The sequence below is a fragment of the Pan paniscus genome, chromosome 19 (genome assembly GCF_029289425.2).
Source record: "Pan paniscus chromosome 19, NHGRI_mPanPan1-v2.0_pri, whole genome shotgun sequence".
Taxonomy (NCBI): Eukaryota; Metazoa; Chordata; class Mammalia; order Primates; family Hominidae; genus Pan; species Pan paniscus.
In genome coordinates this window covers 14,092,638-14,105,535 of record NC_073268.2, presented here as the reverse complement: position 1 = coordinate 14,105,535, position 12,898 = coordinate 14,092,638, and the positions used below count along the sequence as shown (strand labels likewise).

The window sequence follows — 12,898 nt, the reverse complement described above, 5'->3', positions numbered from 1 at the left end:
ATGAGGTAGCTTTGCATGGGGAAGGATTCTCGAGTCCCTTGGGGAGACCAGGAGGTGACTTTGCTTTGTGCCTTGGAACCCTTCCTCAGAGACCTGGGGCCCTAGAGGAAGCCACAGACACATTTTGGGAGGGGCCGCAGACTTCTAGGGAAGCTTTGGTCATGGGGAGTGTGCAGTGTTTGGGAGTGCGCACAGAAGACGCTGGGGGGCAGTGGGATATGCAGATCCAGAGCTAAGGGGAGAGGCCTGGGCCAGAGGCAGAGCCCTGGCAGTGGTTTGTGGGCTTGGAGTTTAGTGTGGACCCTCAGAGGAGAGAGTGAGTATAGAGAGGCAGGCAGCTCCTGGGAAGCCGCTGCTTTATAGAGGAGGGAGGAGAGGAGGAGCTGGAGGACAAGACAGAGGTGGAAACGCCTGAGGAGGCAGAGGAGCCAGGCCGTACTCTCCCCAGAAATGGCATCAGGTGTGGCATGAAGGGCCAAGGGCTAGGTCAGGTCAGGGCAGAGCAGGGCATGAAGTGGTAGGAGATACTTCTGCCCATCCCAAGTTCTAGAGTGAGGGTCAGAGGCAGCTCCAAGCAGCCTCCCTGGGAAACACAGTGCCTGGCAACAGTGTCAAGGATCTGCTCATGTTTCTTTTCTTTTTCTGCAGGAGAAGGGACCGCGCCGTGCACATCCAGCATCCTCCAGGAGAAGCAGCGTGAGTCAAGCCTGACCCTGTGGGGTCATTTCTTCCCCTTGGATGGGTGCAAGCTCATTGAGCCTGGGTCCCCTCTCATCCACTCAGAGCCTGGAAGGATGGCAGGATCCCTGCCATCTTGCCTGCAGGCAGGACCGGAGGGCCTGGGGTCACTCAGCCTGAGTTTGGGCCCTCTCTAACCCATGAAGTGAGCCTCCTCGGGTTCCTGAGTTCCTATCACTGGGCAGCTCAGGCCAGCTCATGTCCCCCTCTCTGGGGACTCCACAGGGCCAGAGTGTGGGGTGGGAGGCTGATGGGTTGGGAGTGTGAGCTCAGCAGAGCAGCTGAGATCATGGAATGAGGACAGAGAGAGGAGGACGGGGATGGGGAACATGGCCCCTGTGCCCATCACTTTTGGGTGACACAACTTCCAGGAACCACTGATGGTGCCATGGTGACTGACATGACTGAATGAGGTTCAGAGACACTTCATTCCTGGATGTGCCCGGGGTGATGATCCTCAGTATTGCTCCACGAAGAGGCTACCTCTCTGCATAGCCCATGGCCCTGTGGCTGAGTCCCTGTCCTCTGTGTTATACAGGCGTCTCCAGGTTTCCTTCCCCCTGTGTTTTCTCAGAGAGATGAGCACAGCATTGGACCTGGGAAAGACCTGGTCGAGATGTGGCCATTTGCTGACATAGTGACCTCAGGACGTCTTCCTTGGATGTTCTGGGAGGACTCAGTGGCCAATGTCTGGGCCAAATGTCTTTGCTGTTGGCAGTACTGACTTCCATATGTGGCTGGGTCAGGAGAGGACTCCATGTGTGTTTGGGGTGGGGTTGTGCTCAGAACTTTCCTGACTTCTCTCTCTTGCTCCTTTGATCTATGGTTGCAGCTTTGGGGGACCCAGTCCACTCTGCCCACCACCTCCCTGAGCTCAGGCCTGTGGCTGCTCTGCAAGCTCTTCCATCCTTCAGTTGCTGTGCTGAGGTGGAAGGACCTATGACACCAGCCTTCCTATGGCCTGGAACCCAGCCTTGAGTGGGTGCACAGGCATCCCCTGCCAGAGAATCTTTCTCTATTTTTTTTTTTTCTTGAGACAGAGTCTTGCTCTGTCACCCAGGCTGGAGTGCAATGGCACGATCTCGGCTCACTACAACCTCTTGAGCTTCCCGGGCTCAAATCATTCTCCCGCCTCAGCCTCCTGAGTGGCTGGGATTACAGGCGCCGGCCACCATGCCCGGGTAATTTTTGTGTTTTTAGTAGAGATGGGGTTTTGCCGTGTTGGCCAGGCTACTCTTGAACTCCTGACCTCAGGTGATCTGCCCGCCTTGGTCTCCCAAAATTCTGGGATTTTAGGCGTGAGCCACCACACCCTACATGGAGAACCTTTTTCTGCTTCTAACATTCAATGGCAATTTCATAGACAAAGCCCTTCAGGGGCTGGCAAGTGTGAATGCCTTTGTCAGGGGCACCCCAAGGCCCAGGCCATAAGGGCATCAGGCCATGGAAAGGGCACGGCAGAGAGAGGGCAGTTCTCTTTCCTGAGCACTCGTAGGGGTGTAAGGAACTGAGCTCAGCACAAGGGGAATGTGTTAAAATGTACCTGTGGGTCTTTAGTGTAGAGGTGACTGAGCATGTGGAGAGGCTCATGTCATCAAAACATTTTCAGCTCAGGTTTTGAGAGATGGGGCCATTCCACACCATGCAAGGCCACGGGGGAAGCACCTGGTTTGGTCAGGAGACAGAAGGGCCAGGAATCCAACTCAAGGCTGGATTCCAGGCCATAGGAAGGCTGGTGTCACAGGTGCCTCCACCTCAGAAAATAGCAACTGAGGTATGGAAGAGCTTGCAGAGTGGCTGCAGACCTGAGCCCAGGGAGGTGGTGGGCAGAGTGGACTGGGCCCCCCAAAGCTGCAAGCCCAGAGCCCTTGTTGGTTTTTTTTCTGGAAAGGCAGGGCAGAGCAGGAGAACCATGCAGGGCTGGCTGATTTGCATGTCGAGGGCTCTGGGCTCTGGGCTCTAGGCTCTAGGGCTGGTGTCCCGTTGTCTGGTAGCTGGCCTTGGGTTGATTTAGGGCCAGGGAAGTATTGGCTTGGTGGGTGAGAGTTAGAGAAGGTGGTTGGGGATATGGGTTTGGGCCTGGTTCGTTTGCCTATGAAAGGTGCCCTCAAAGGGAGTAGTTATTACCTCTAGGAATTAGCCAGCTCTGGGAGGGGCAGTCTCTTCCTGGCCAGTGAGGCCCCAGAGATGTCAAAACATTATAAAATAACAAGCACGATGAATATAGGGGTGTCACCACATTCCCCAGGAATGCAGAAGAGGAAAAGAACCAATCATCTCCCCTTCTGAGCACCTGGCCAGAGGAGACAGCGGCAGCCCGGAAGCAAAAACAGCCACCTGCCATGGGGCTTGTCTCCGGGATGCCAAACCACAGCTCTGTTTTCCACAGACACAATTGAATTGATGAGATGTTTAGTGACCTCTGGACCTGGCTGAAGAAAAATGTGTGTTTAAGTAGTTAGAATTCTATTGCTGAGGGCTGTCCTCAAATTCTGCTCCTTAAGAATGTTCTTATCGGGCTGGGCATGGTGGCTCACACCTGTAATCCCAGCACTTTGGGAGGCTGAGGTGGGTGGATCACCTGAGGTCAGGAGATCGAGACCAGCCTGACCAATATAGTGAAAACCTGTCTCTACTAAAAATACAAAAATTAGCCAGGTGTGATGGTGCATGCTTGAAATCCCAGCTACTGGGGAGGCTGAGGCAGAAGAATTACTTGAACCCAGGAGGCGGAGGTTGCAGTGAGCCAAGATTATGCCATTGCACTCCAGCCTGGGCAACAGAGTGAGACTCCATCTCAAAAAAAAAAAAAAAAGGAGTGTTCCTATTTAGCAAAGAATGACAGCGTATGTGCAGATGAATTTTGGAGCTGAAATGGTACCTTGGAGGTCGTCTAGGTTGGGGATGCCCAAATGAACCCAAGATTTTCAGCAGTGAGAAAAACAATAATACTGTGATGTATTTTTCCATAATGTTGAGTGTATTCAATTGAGAGGACTCCTTTTCACATAATTCTACAATTATGTCCTGCCCAGTTTTGGCATTAAAATGCTTTTTCTTTTATGAAATGATGGTGATGATCGATGGTAATGTGTTTATTTTTAATGCAAAATTGGCAGAAGAAAAAATCTGTGACCTGAATTAAAACAAGAAGAATCGCAATGGCTTGCATTTATAATGGCGCTTTTCCACATAAGACAATTTGCATGCAAGTATACTTTATTTAATAGTTCCACTGGGTTTTTGAAAACTCACTAAAAACAAATTGCGAGATGGTAAAAGTTGCCCTGGAACCAGGAGTCAGAACATGCTGGGACTGGTGTGATGGTGTCTGGGGTTGCAGGTTTGGAAAGGCCTGGGTTTGACACTCAGCTTCTCTCGTCTAGTAGCTGTGACATTTTGGACAAGTTACTTGATGTCTCTGAGCCTCAGTTTACTCAGTTGTGGAAAGACGACCATACTGTCGTGCCAGGCGCAGTGGCTCATGCCTGTAGTCCCAGCACTTTGGCAGACCAAGGCAGGCAGATTGCCTGAGCTCAGGAGTTCGAGACCAGCCTGGGGAACACGGTGAAGCCCCATCTCTACTAAAATACAAAAAATTAGCTGGGCATGGCGGTGTGCGCCTGTAATCCCAGCTACTTGGGAGGCTGAGGCAGGAAAATCGCTTGAACCCAGGAGGTGGAAGTTGCAGTGAGCTGAGATTGTGCCACTGCACTCCAGCCTGGCAACAGAGTGAGACTCTGCCTCAGAAATAAAATAAAATAAAATATAAATAAATAAATAAATAAATAAAAGAAAAGATGGCCATATCATCTACTTCTTAGAGTTGCTGAGGGCACCAGAGGTGATATCTGTGAGATACTAGGATCCGCGCAGGGTGGATAGAAAGTTCTGATGGTTGTCACTTGCTACTGGACGGATGTGCCTTGGAAGCTGGAACACCTGGTCCCCATGTGATAATGAATCTTATCAAGTGGGGCTCAGTCTTTCTGGCGCTCTGCTGGTCCTGCGGCTGCCTCAGTTGCCATTGTCACAGCAGTGTTTCCCCAAGCGTTGGAGTCCCCAGAGAGGAGGACATGAGCCAGCCAGACAGCACGGGGCCTCTTGGGTTGCAAGTGTGGGGAGGGAGGTCTCCATGGGCCTCTCAGGCATGCGCAGGTATGAGGTTGCAAGGGCTTGTCTGCAGTGGCTATGCGGGGAGGGGTGTCTTGGAGACTTTCTCCTTTGTGGCTGCCAGGCAGCCCCAGCCTTCATTGTGCAGTTGGGCAGGCGGCCTGGCAGCCTGGCAGCCTGCTGTCACTGGCGTGAGCCTGATATTTGAAACCAAACTAGAGGAAGCCAAGGGAACCATTGTGTGTGGGGGCTCGGTCGGGGTCCAGAGAAGAGAGAGGGCCTTGGACTTGGGGGAGGAGACCTGGGTGACCTACTGCCGAGTTGCTGTGCAGTCTCAGCTCCTGCCTGGGGCCCCATCTGTCTGTTAATGGAGTCCCTCCTGGTTCTGACATTCTCGGGGTCTTCTGTTGCCACCTCTCTGTCCCCTGGCTTCCTCTGTCTGTGCCTCTTTCTGTTTCTGCCTTGTTCATGCTGCTCTGTTAGTTAGCACAGTGACCATTTCCAGAGTGCTCCCACCATACCTGCCATGGTGCTGGCTGTAGGGACTCAGGGATCTTGTGTGTTTCCATTAAACCTCACTCCTTCTGTGCTTCCATCCAGTGTGAATGGCACCATCCTCCATGAATCCAAGCCAGAAACCTTCTAGACTTCTCTGTCTCTGTCACCATCCACTATCAAGTCAGCCTCTGCTAGTGTCATTTAACCTCCAGCAGTGCTATGAGACCCACCCACTCCTCCCTGTCCCCATCCCTTCTCTAGTTGAGGCCCTATCTTCTCTCTCCTGGACCATTGCATCCTCCTGTGCACTGGCGTCCCTGCCTCCCGGCCTCCCGGCCTCCCTGCCTTCCTGCCTCCCATCTCACCCACTCTGATCCTCCCTTCGGCATGTCAGAGAGACCTTTGGAGGAGGAAAGGCTGGTTCTCACAGCCCCTGCTTTCCTTCCCATGGCTCCTCTCCAACGAAGCGTGAACCTTGCCTCCATACAACCTTACCCGACCACTTTCCCCTTTTCCTGTCAGCTCTCCCGTTTCCCCAGGCTAGCTCTGGGAGGAGCGTGGACTCTCTAAGCACAGTTTTCTTGTGGGCTAATTGGGAAGCCTGAGCATACCATCCATCTCTGTGGAGGAGACAGAAGCAGTTCCTCTGCAGCAAATGGTGGGAAGGACCAGGGTCCCTCTGGACCCCGTACTGTTGGCCTCTGCCCTTGTGGCTCCATTCATGGCTGCTGGGCTCACACGTGCTGAATCCAGTAAGCCCGGCTCACCCCTCCTGCTGCAATATGCCACCACCATAGAAGAGGCAAAGGGTAGAGCTGTTGTCTCAAAGGGACAGTAACTCCCCTTCCTCTGCCCACGCCCCCATCGAGGAATGTCTGGTGGGAGGAGGCATGACATTCTCCCAGGAGACCTGCGGCTGCCTCACCCGCTCCATGCCTCTCCCTTCCAGTCTCAGCAGCTCCACGAGGGGCAGGGCTCCGCAGTGCACAGGCTGGGAAAGTGCGAGTTGAGAGGAGCCTCCCTCTGCCCCACCCCCATGCAGGATGGGTTGGGGGGCAGATTCTACAGCAGGAAGACCTGTCTATTGTGGCCCTCAAAGTTGGACCCGGCCTGTGTAGATGACAACAGCCACCTGACACATGTGACCCAAAGCCATGCTGGTTGTCTCATGGCTTTTCCAGAGCCAGCGCCTGGCATCAGCTGCAGGGGTGAGGGCCGCAGGCAGCTGTCCCACGTGCGGGGAGGGTCTTCCCACAGCCACGTCCACACATTAGAGCAGATGCTCTGTGGGGCTCTGAACTTCCTCTCGTCCCCAGAAAAAGACTGGCAATGGTCCACAGAGTCCCAACCCTAGTCCCAGTCTGACCCTTTATCTTCATCCTCTACTGAGCCTCTCTCCTAGCCACCAACTGAGCCCCAGTTTATCCCCAGCTGGGTCCTAACTCCAGCCCCTGGTCCTGGACTGAGCTTGGGTCCTCGGCTCAGACGCAGAGAGATGTAGATGGCTCAGCTCACCTCTCCCCATCGTGGGCATGTGGTTTGACTTCGCACCCCACTGCCTAGGGTCAGTGACCAGAGGAACAGCTCTGAATGCCCTGACCAGCCACCGAAGGGCTTCCCTTCCCACATACCCTCAGCCCCTGGCCTCCCCAGGAAGACCCCCCACCACAGACAGGATGCGTGAAGCCCCTTGCCCACGGCTGGCCTCTCCACTCCTCTGCCTGGTAACTGGTGTCTTTTCCTGGCCTGTGTGGGCAGCTTGCTGAGCACAGCTGCAGACAGGCTATATTTAGCCAGCTTTAATGAGCTCAGGGTGGCAGACGTCCGCCTTGGGAGCACTTTTCTTGCATGTGTGTGTGTGTCTCTGCTTGGCATGGTTCCTTCTCGTTTGTGTGTGTGTGCCCTTGCACTTGTATGTGTGCATTAGCCTCTATGCCAACGCATTGGTGCATTCACTTTCATGAGGATGTGCATTAGCCTCTATGCCAATGCATTGGTGCATTCACTTTCATGAGGATGAGCGTGCGTCTCTGTGCGCATATGCAAGTCTATCTACATAGCATCTGGGCTTTGCTGGGGCACGTGCAGCTTCCGACACTTATAGGGGTGCAAAATGGGAACAAATGATTAGTTCATTCACCCATTTGTTTAAAAAATATTTAATGAGCACCTTTATATGCCAACATCGTGATAGTCTTTGGGGATAAAATAGAGCAAAATCAAACCCAGTCCCAGCCCTTAAGGATCTTGTCATCTGGGAGACGGAGGTGGGGAAGATAATAATCAAATAGTCATAAAATGAAAAGCGTGAGGATTAACCCCAGGAAAGAGAGGACCGTGGCGCTTTTGTGGAGAGGACAGGAAGAGTGGAAGGCCCCCGGAAGGAAGGAACACTGAGGTTCCTGTGGGAATTATCTGGGCACGGGGCAGTGGAGAGAAGAGCCCAGGCCCGGGGAACATTTGCTGGGACTCTGCGGTGAGAGGGAAAGGGGATGTGTGCGAAAACTGGCTGAGTTCAGAGAGGGAGGGGCGAGTGTGGGAGAGCGGAGCAGGAGGCGGGGGCTTGGTCAGGATAAGAGAAGCCTGGAGAGGGGTGGTGTGGGAGGAGGTGATGGGATTTGCATAGAGCACTTAGGATCCAGCCCGTGATGCAGTCAGGGTTCTAGCAGGAAACGGAAGGCTCACACAAACCACAGGTGGGAGGAGGGCTTAGCAGAGAGACTTTATTCACAGGTGAGTGAGGCTTTAAGGAAACCAAGAAGGCATCAGCAATACCCTGGGGTTGTTCCCACCCCTGAAGGAGAAGAGCCCAGAGAGGCTCCTGCATGAGCCTTCAGCAGAGACCACCTTACGATGACCCGGCATGGAGGGGGCTCCCTTGCCCCAGTTCTCCTACTGGTGCTTTCCATCGCTACACCCAACCTGTAGCTAGGGGGCCTCGGCCTCGGGCTGAGTCGGGCAGAGATGGGGCACTGTGGCTCTGGAGGGGCAAAGAGAGACCTCACTGCACGGTCTACTTACTTCCACGTGGAAGAATCGCCCTTTCCTTTGTTTTTCTGTAAGCCACTTTGATTTTGACTGTACATTCCCATGCAGCTGTGCTGGTGAAGGACTCCTCCTCCTCTGTGCGTCAAGGAGCTTCTCTTTCCTCCCTCTCCTGCCATTGCCCCAAAACTCCAGGGGTCTTCCCAGCACTCCGGTGGGGGAAGGGTGCCCGCAGCATGCACATATGTGCAAGGGGTCCTTCATCCACAGCGGTGAGCACAAGGACCCCAGAACCCAGCCTGGTGGTCCCATTTGTCCTGGGCTTGCAGCTCCTGGCCTAGGGTTCAGACTCTCTGGAGCATGGGATGGCCAGGTCTTCTTATGTTGTTCTCCATCTTCCTGGAGTTGCGAAGGGACCCGTACAGAAGACTCTCTCCTCCACCCAGGGCCAGGGCGTGAGGATCTCTTTTCACCCTGAAGCATTCTCTGTCTCCAAATCCTTTCCTCTTGGGAACAAAAGAGCTTTTGGAAACAAAAGCCAGGAAGCTCTGCCACAAACCTTCCCAGAGGCATAGGAGCCAGAGCTGGGAGAAAATATAAATTGGTATCTAAAAAAAACCCACCCTGCTACATGCACTTAGAAAAATTCTTATTTTTAATCTGTCTTTTGAGTAGGTAGCACATGTACATGGTATAAAATGCCTCCCTCTCCTGTCTTCCAGCACACACAATTCTCCCTAGAAGAAAAGATTATAACTGGCTTCTTAGATTCCATTTCAGAGATAATCTCTGCATACAAGAGTCTATCCATAAATATGCATTTATATATTTTTTTATATCTGTACCCTCACACAGATGGGAGCACACAGTTCCTTTCATTGTGCACCTTGCTTTTCTCAGATGTTGATACTCGATCATGATTGTCTCCTTAGCTCGGTACGCTTAGAGGTGAGTTGTTTTTTGCAATGGGCATGTGCAATTTCACTGTGGTCCAATTTATTTAATCTGTCCCCTACTGGTGGACATATAGGTGCTTCCTGTCTTTTGCTGTTGTAAAAGCAATGTGGCAATGGTTAGCACTGTACATATGTCCTTTTGCACATGGGCTTGGAATTGCTGGGTCAAAGGCATTTTGCATGTTGAATGACATTGCCAAATGGCCCTTCACAGAGGCTATACTGATGTTTACTCTCACCAGCAATGAATGAAGAGATTGTTTTTCCACATCCTGGCCCATAGTGTGTCACAGCTGCCAGTCTGACAGGTGGAAAAAAAAAAAGTTGTCTTAGGGTAATTTCAATGAGCCTTCCTCTAGTTTAGGGTTCTAAGGTTGAGCACCGTTTTCCTATGTGTGAGAGCCATTCCTAGGCCCTGTGCTGGATGCCGCACACACTTGGCAGGGGTTACTGTGCAGGTGCGCATGGGCTGGAGTGTGCCACTGCATTCCTTTGTGTATGTGCTGTTCCAGGCAGGGCCAGGGTGGACTTGACAGGGGATCATTAGGGGGTCAGGCTAACAGCCTAAGAAGTTCCTGCTATGAGTAGCCTCTTCCCACTCTTTCTTCCCTGCCAAGAGTCTCCCTGAGGAGGCAGGGCTGTGGCGTGAAGGCATTAGTAAGAGCAAAGAGACCATTCCTTTCTTACTCCCCTCCTTCAGGATGATGAAGAGCCCTGACCTGGTGACCTGGGTTCAAGTACCCAGCCCTCCACTTACATCTTGAGAGAAATCACTTCACCTTTCCAATCCTTGGTTTTCTCATCTTTAAGATGGGGAGAGTACTCCTGACCTCACAGGATGAATGTGAAGATTGCCTGAGACACCAGATGAGGACTAGAAACTCAGGACCAGTCTTAGGAGGGCTGTGTTTGTTGCAGAGGAGTCTGTAGGAGAACACCAGGGTTTGGGATTTCATGTCCCTCTAGAATCCCTGTGTCGTGGTGGCAGAGTTTTCTCATGGTTGTATACCTGGAAATTTCACTGGGCCCGATTCAGGATGGCACCTCTGATCTGAACTGGGATCCCCCATGAGAACTGTTCCTCCGAACTAACCCCGTGTTCACTTGGGGTATCTAACAACATGTTCTCAAGGGGCAGGGTTTAGGGCATAGGCCCTCGCAAGGGCCAGGCCCTGGTCTGGAGTAGTGTCTCTGTGAAAGGCTCACTGGGCCGTTGAAGGTTTGAACACATCACCTTAGCCTGGTTAGTCAGATGAATCCAGGCGGACATGATTAGATTCTGACCCTGAAAGCGTTAAGGAGTCATGGAGGGACCTCAGCCTCCAGCTCCCCCAGACTCTGGATGAAACTTCCCTCCCCAGCACCCTGCTACGTGGTCACTTATATAACTTGCTTGTCTAACCTCAGTGAAGGAGAACAGCCTGCTTGCAGGTCAGCACAGGTCACTCTTGAACTGTTGTAAACATTTCCTAGGTTGTGCTAAAACTTGGGATGGCTCTCCAGAAACCACCCCAACCCTTATTTGTCCTGGCTTTGCCCTCTGCTCCCTTGACCCACACGAGGCTCAGCATAGATTTGCAGGCAGCTGCTGCTCTTCTCCAGGCTGGGTCTCTCAACCTCCTGAGCCCCTTTCTACAGCTTTCCTGCTCTGTTATTGGGCATCAGACATACCCTCAGCAGGGCCTGAGCTGCAGGGGCAGGGCAGGGATGTCTCCCTCTCATTTTGAACTGAGATCTCTGGTTTGTGCAGCCTTAGAGGTTGAGAAGTAACCGTGGCAGCCCCACTACCCTGAGTCAAGCTGTTTGTAGCCTTTGATCATGTGACTGATCTTGGGCACATGACCTAGGTCTTTGTCATTGACATGACCTTGGTCACATGACCTACTCTTGGTCATGTGATCCCAGGGGCTTGAGAGATCTTTGAAGGCAGGTGCTGTGTCTGATTGGTCTTGGTGTTTTCAGCCTTGACACAAGTTTGGGCAATAACCAATAGGGTGGGAATAGGCAAGTGGTATTGAGTTCATTGTTTTTTTTTTTAAGTCCTTGGAAGGCTTACTTTATTTTTATTTTATTTTATTATTTCATTTTTTCAGATAGGGTTTCACTCTTATTGCCCAGGATGGAGTGCAATGGCAGGATCTCTGTTCACTGCAACCTCCACCTGCCGAGTTCAAGCGATCCTCCTGCCTCAGCCTCCCAAGTAGCTGGGATTACAGGCACCCGCCACCATGCCCAACTAATTTTTGTATTTTTAGTAGAGACGGGGTTTCACCATGTTGGCCAGGCTGGTCTTGAACTCCTGACCTCAACTGATCCACCCACCTTGGCCTCCCAAAGTGCTGGGATTATAGGTGTGAGCCATGGTGCCTAGCCTCGAGTTCATTTTTAACCCAAACACAGGATCTTAATTCACTCATCATGTTCCACATTTATTCTTTCCTTCCACAAGCATTTCTTGTCCTTTTATACTCCCTCATTAGCCTGTCAGCTCCTGAGGGGAGGACAACATTTCACACTTTTTTCTTTGTAGTGTTTGTATTGACTAAAATAGGAGGTTGTGGCTGGCTTTAAAATGTTCTTGCATAGGCCGGGTGCAGTGGCTCATGTCTGTAAACCCAGCACTTTGGGAGGCTGAGGTGGGCAGATCACAAGGTCAAGAGATCGAGATCATCCTGGCCAACATGGTGAAGCCCCGTCTTTACTAAAAATACAAAAATTAGCTGGGCATGGTGGTGGGTGCCTGTAGTCCCAGCTACTGAGGAGGCTGAGGCAAGAGAATTGCTGGAACCCGGGAGGTGGAGGTTGCAGTGAGCCCAGATTGCGCCACTGCACTCCAGCCTGGCGACAGAGTGAGACTCTGTCTCAAAAAAAAAAAAAAAAGTTCCTTGCATAAACATGACACATACTTATATTATCTATCCAATAAACATTCATAAATAGTTTTAAACTAAAAGAAATATGGACTCCTTAGAGAAAAATTGGAAAATAGATGAAAGTAGAAAGTAAAAAAAAAATATATATATATATATATATATTACAGGTGTGAGCCATGGCGCCTAGCCCCTCGAGTTCATTTTTAACCCAAACACAGGATCTTAATTCTTAATTAATTCTTAATTAATTCTTTATTTTATATATATATATATATATATATATATATATAAATCCATTGCCCCAGCATCTAGAGAAAACCACTGTAAACATTTTAGTGTGTTTCCTTCTAATATGAGGTCCCAAGCTTCTTCCCCCACCTCCCCCACCATTATTTAGATTGTCATTTTTCCTTTTCTGCAATGCTAGGAGCTGGGAACCTGCAGAGGAGGGTGGCCTGCAGTCTGGCTGCTGAACAAGCTCAGTGGCTTTTAAGTTTCAGTCTCTTGAAGCCCTCAGGAACTGCCTAGGGACAGCGATGTGCTGGAGTGAGGAAGGTGGGCTCTGGGCCCCCCAGCCTGCTTCAGCCAGAGCCGATCCACTTTCATCTTTGCAAATTGGGCTCCTAAGGGAACTTCCATTGGCTAAAAATTTCCCCTGTTTTTAAAAAAGTTTTAAAACCTTCAGAACAGCTTCACGCTGTTCCATCCGCATCTGCTACTGGCTGTTGGTCCCCA

The 12,898-nt window shown here is 51.4% G+C and overlaps 1 protein-coding gene across 2 annotated transcripts in view; it reads left to right on the top strand.

Moving 5' to 3' along the window:
- The window catches only part of PITPNM3 (PITPNM family member 3), a 106,032-nt gene that overhangs the window by 52,791 nt on the left and 40,343 nt on the right, over window positions 1-12,898 (top strand). For both annotated transcript variants that reach the window (XM_008962614.4, XM_034941386.3), the window contains exon 4: window positions 649-696. In XM_008962614.4, coding sequence (XP_008960862.4) covers window positions 649-696 — 48 coding nt within the window. The remainder of the gene's footprint in view (window positions 1-648; window positions 697-12,898) is intronic.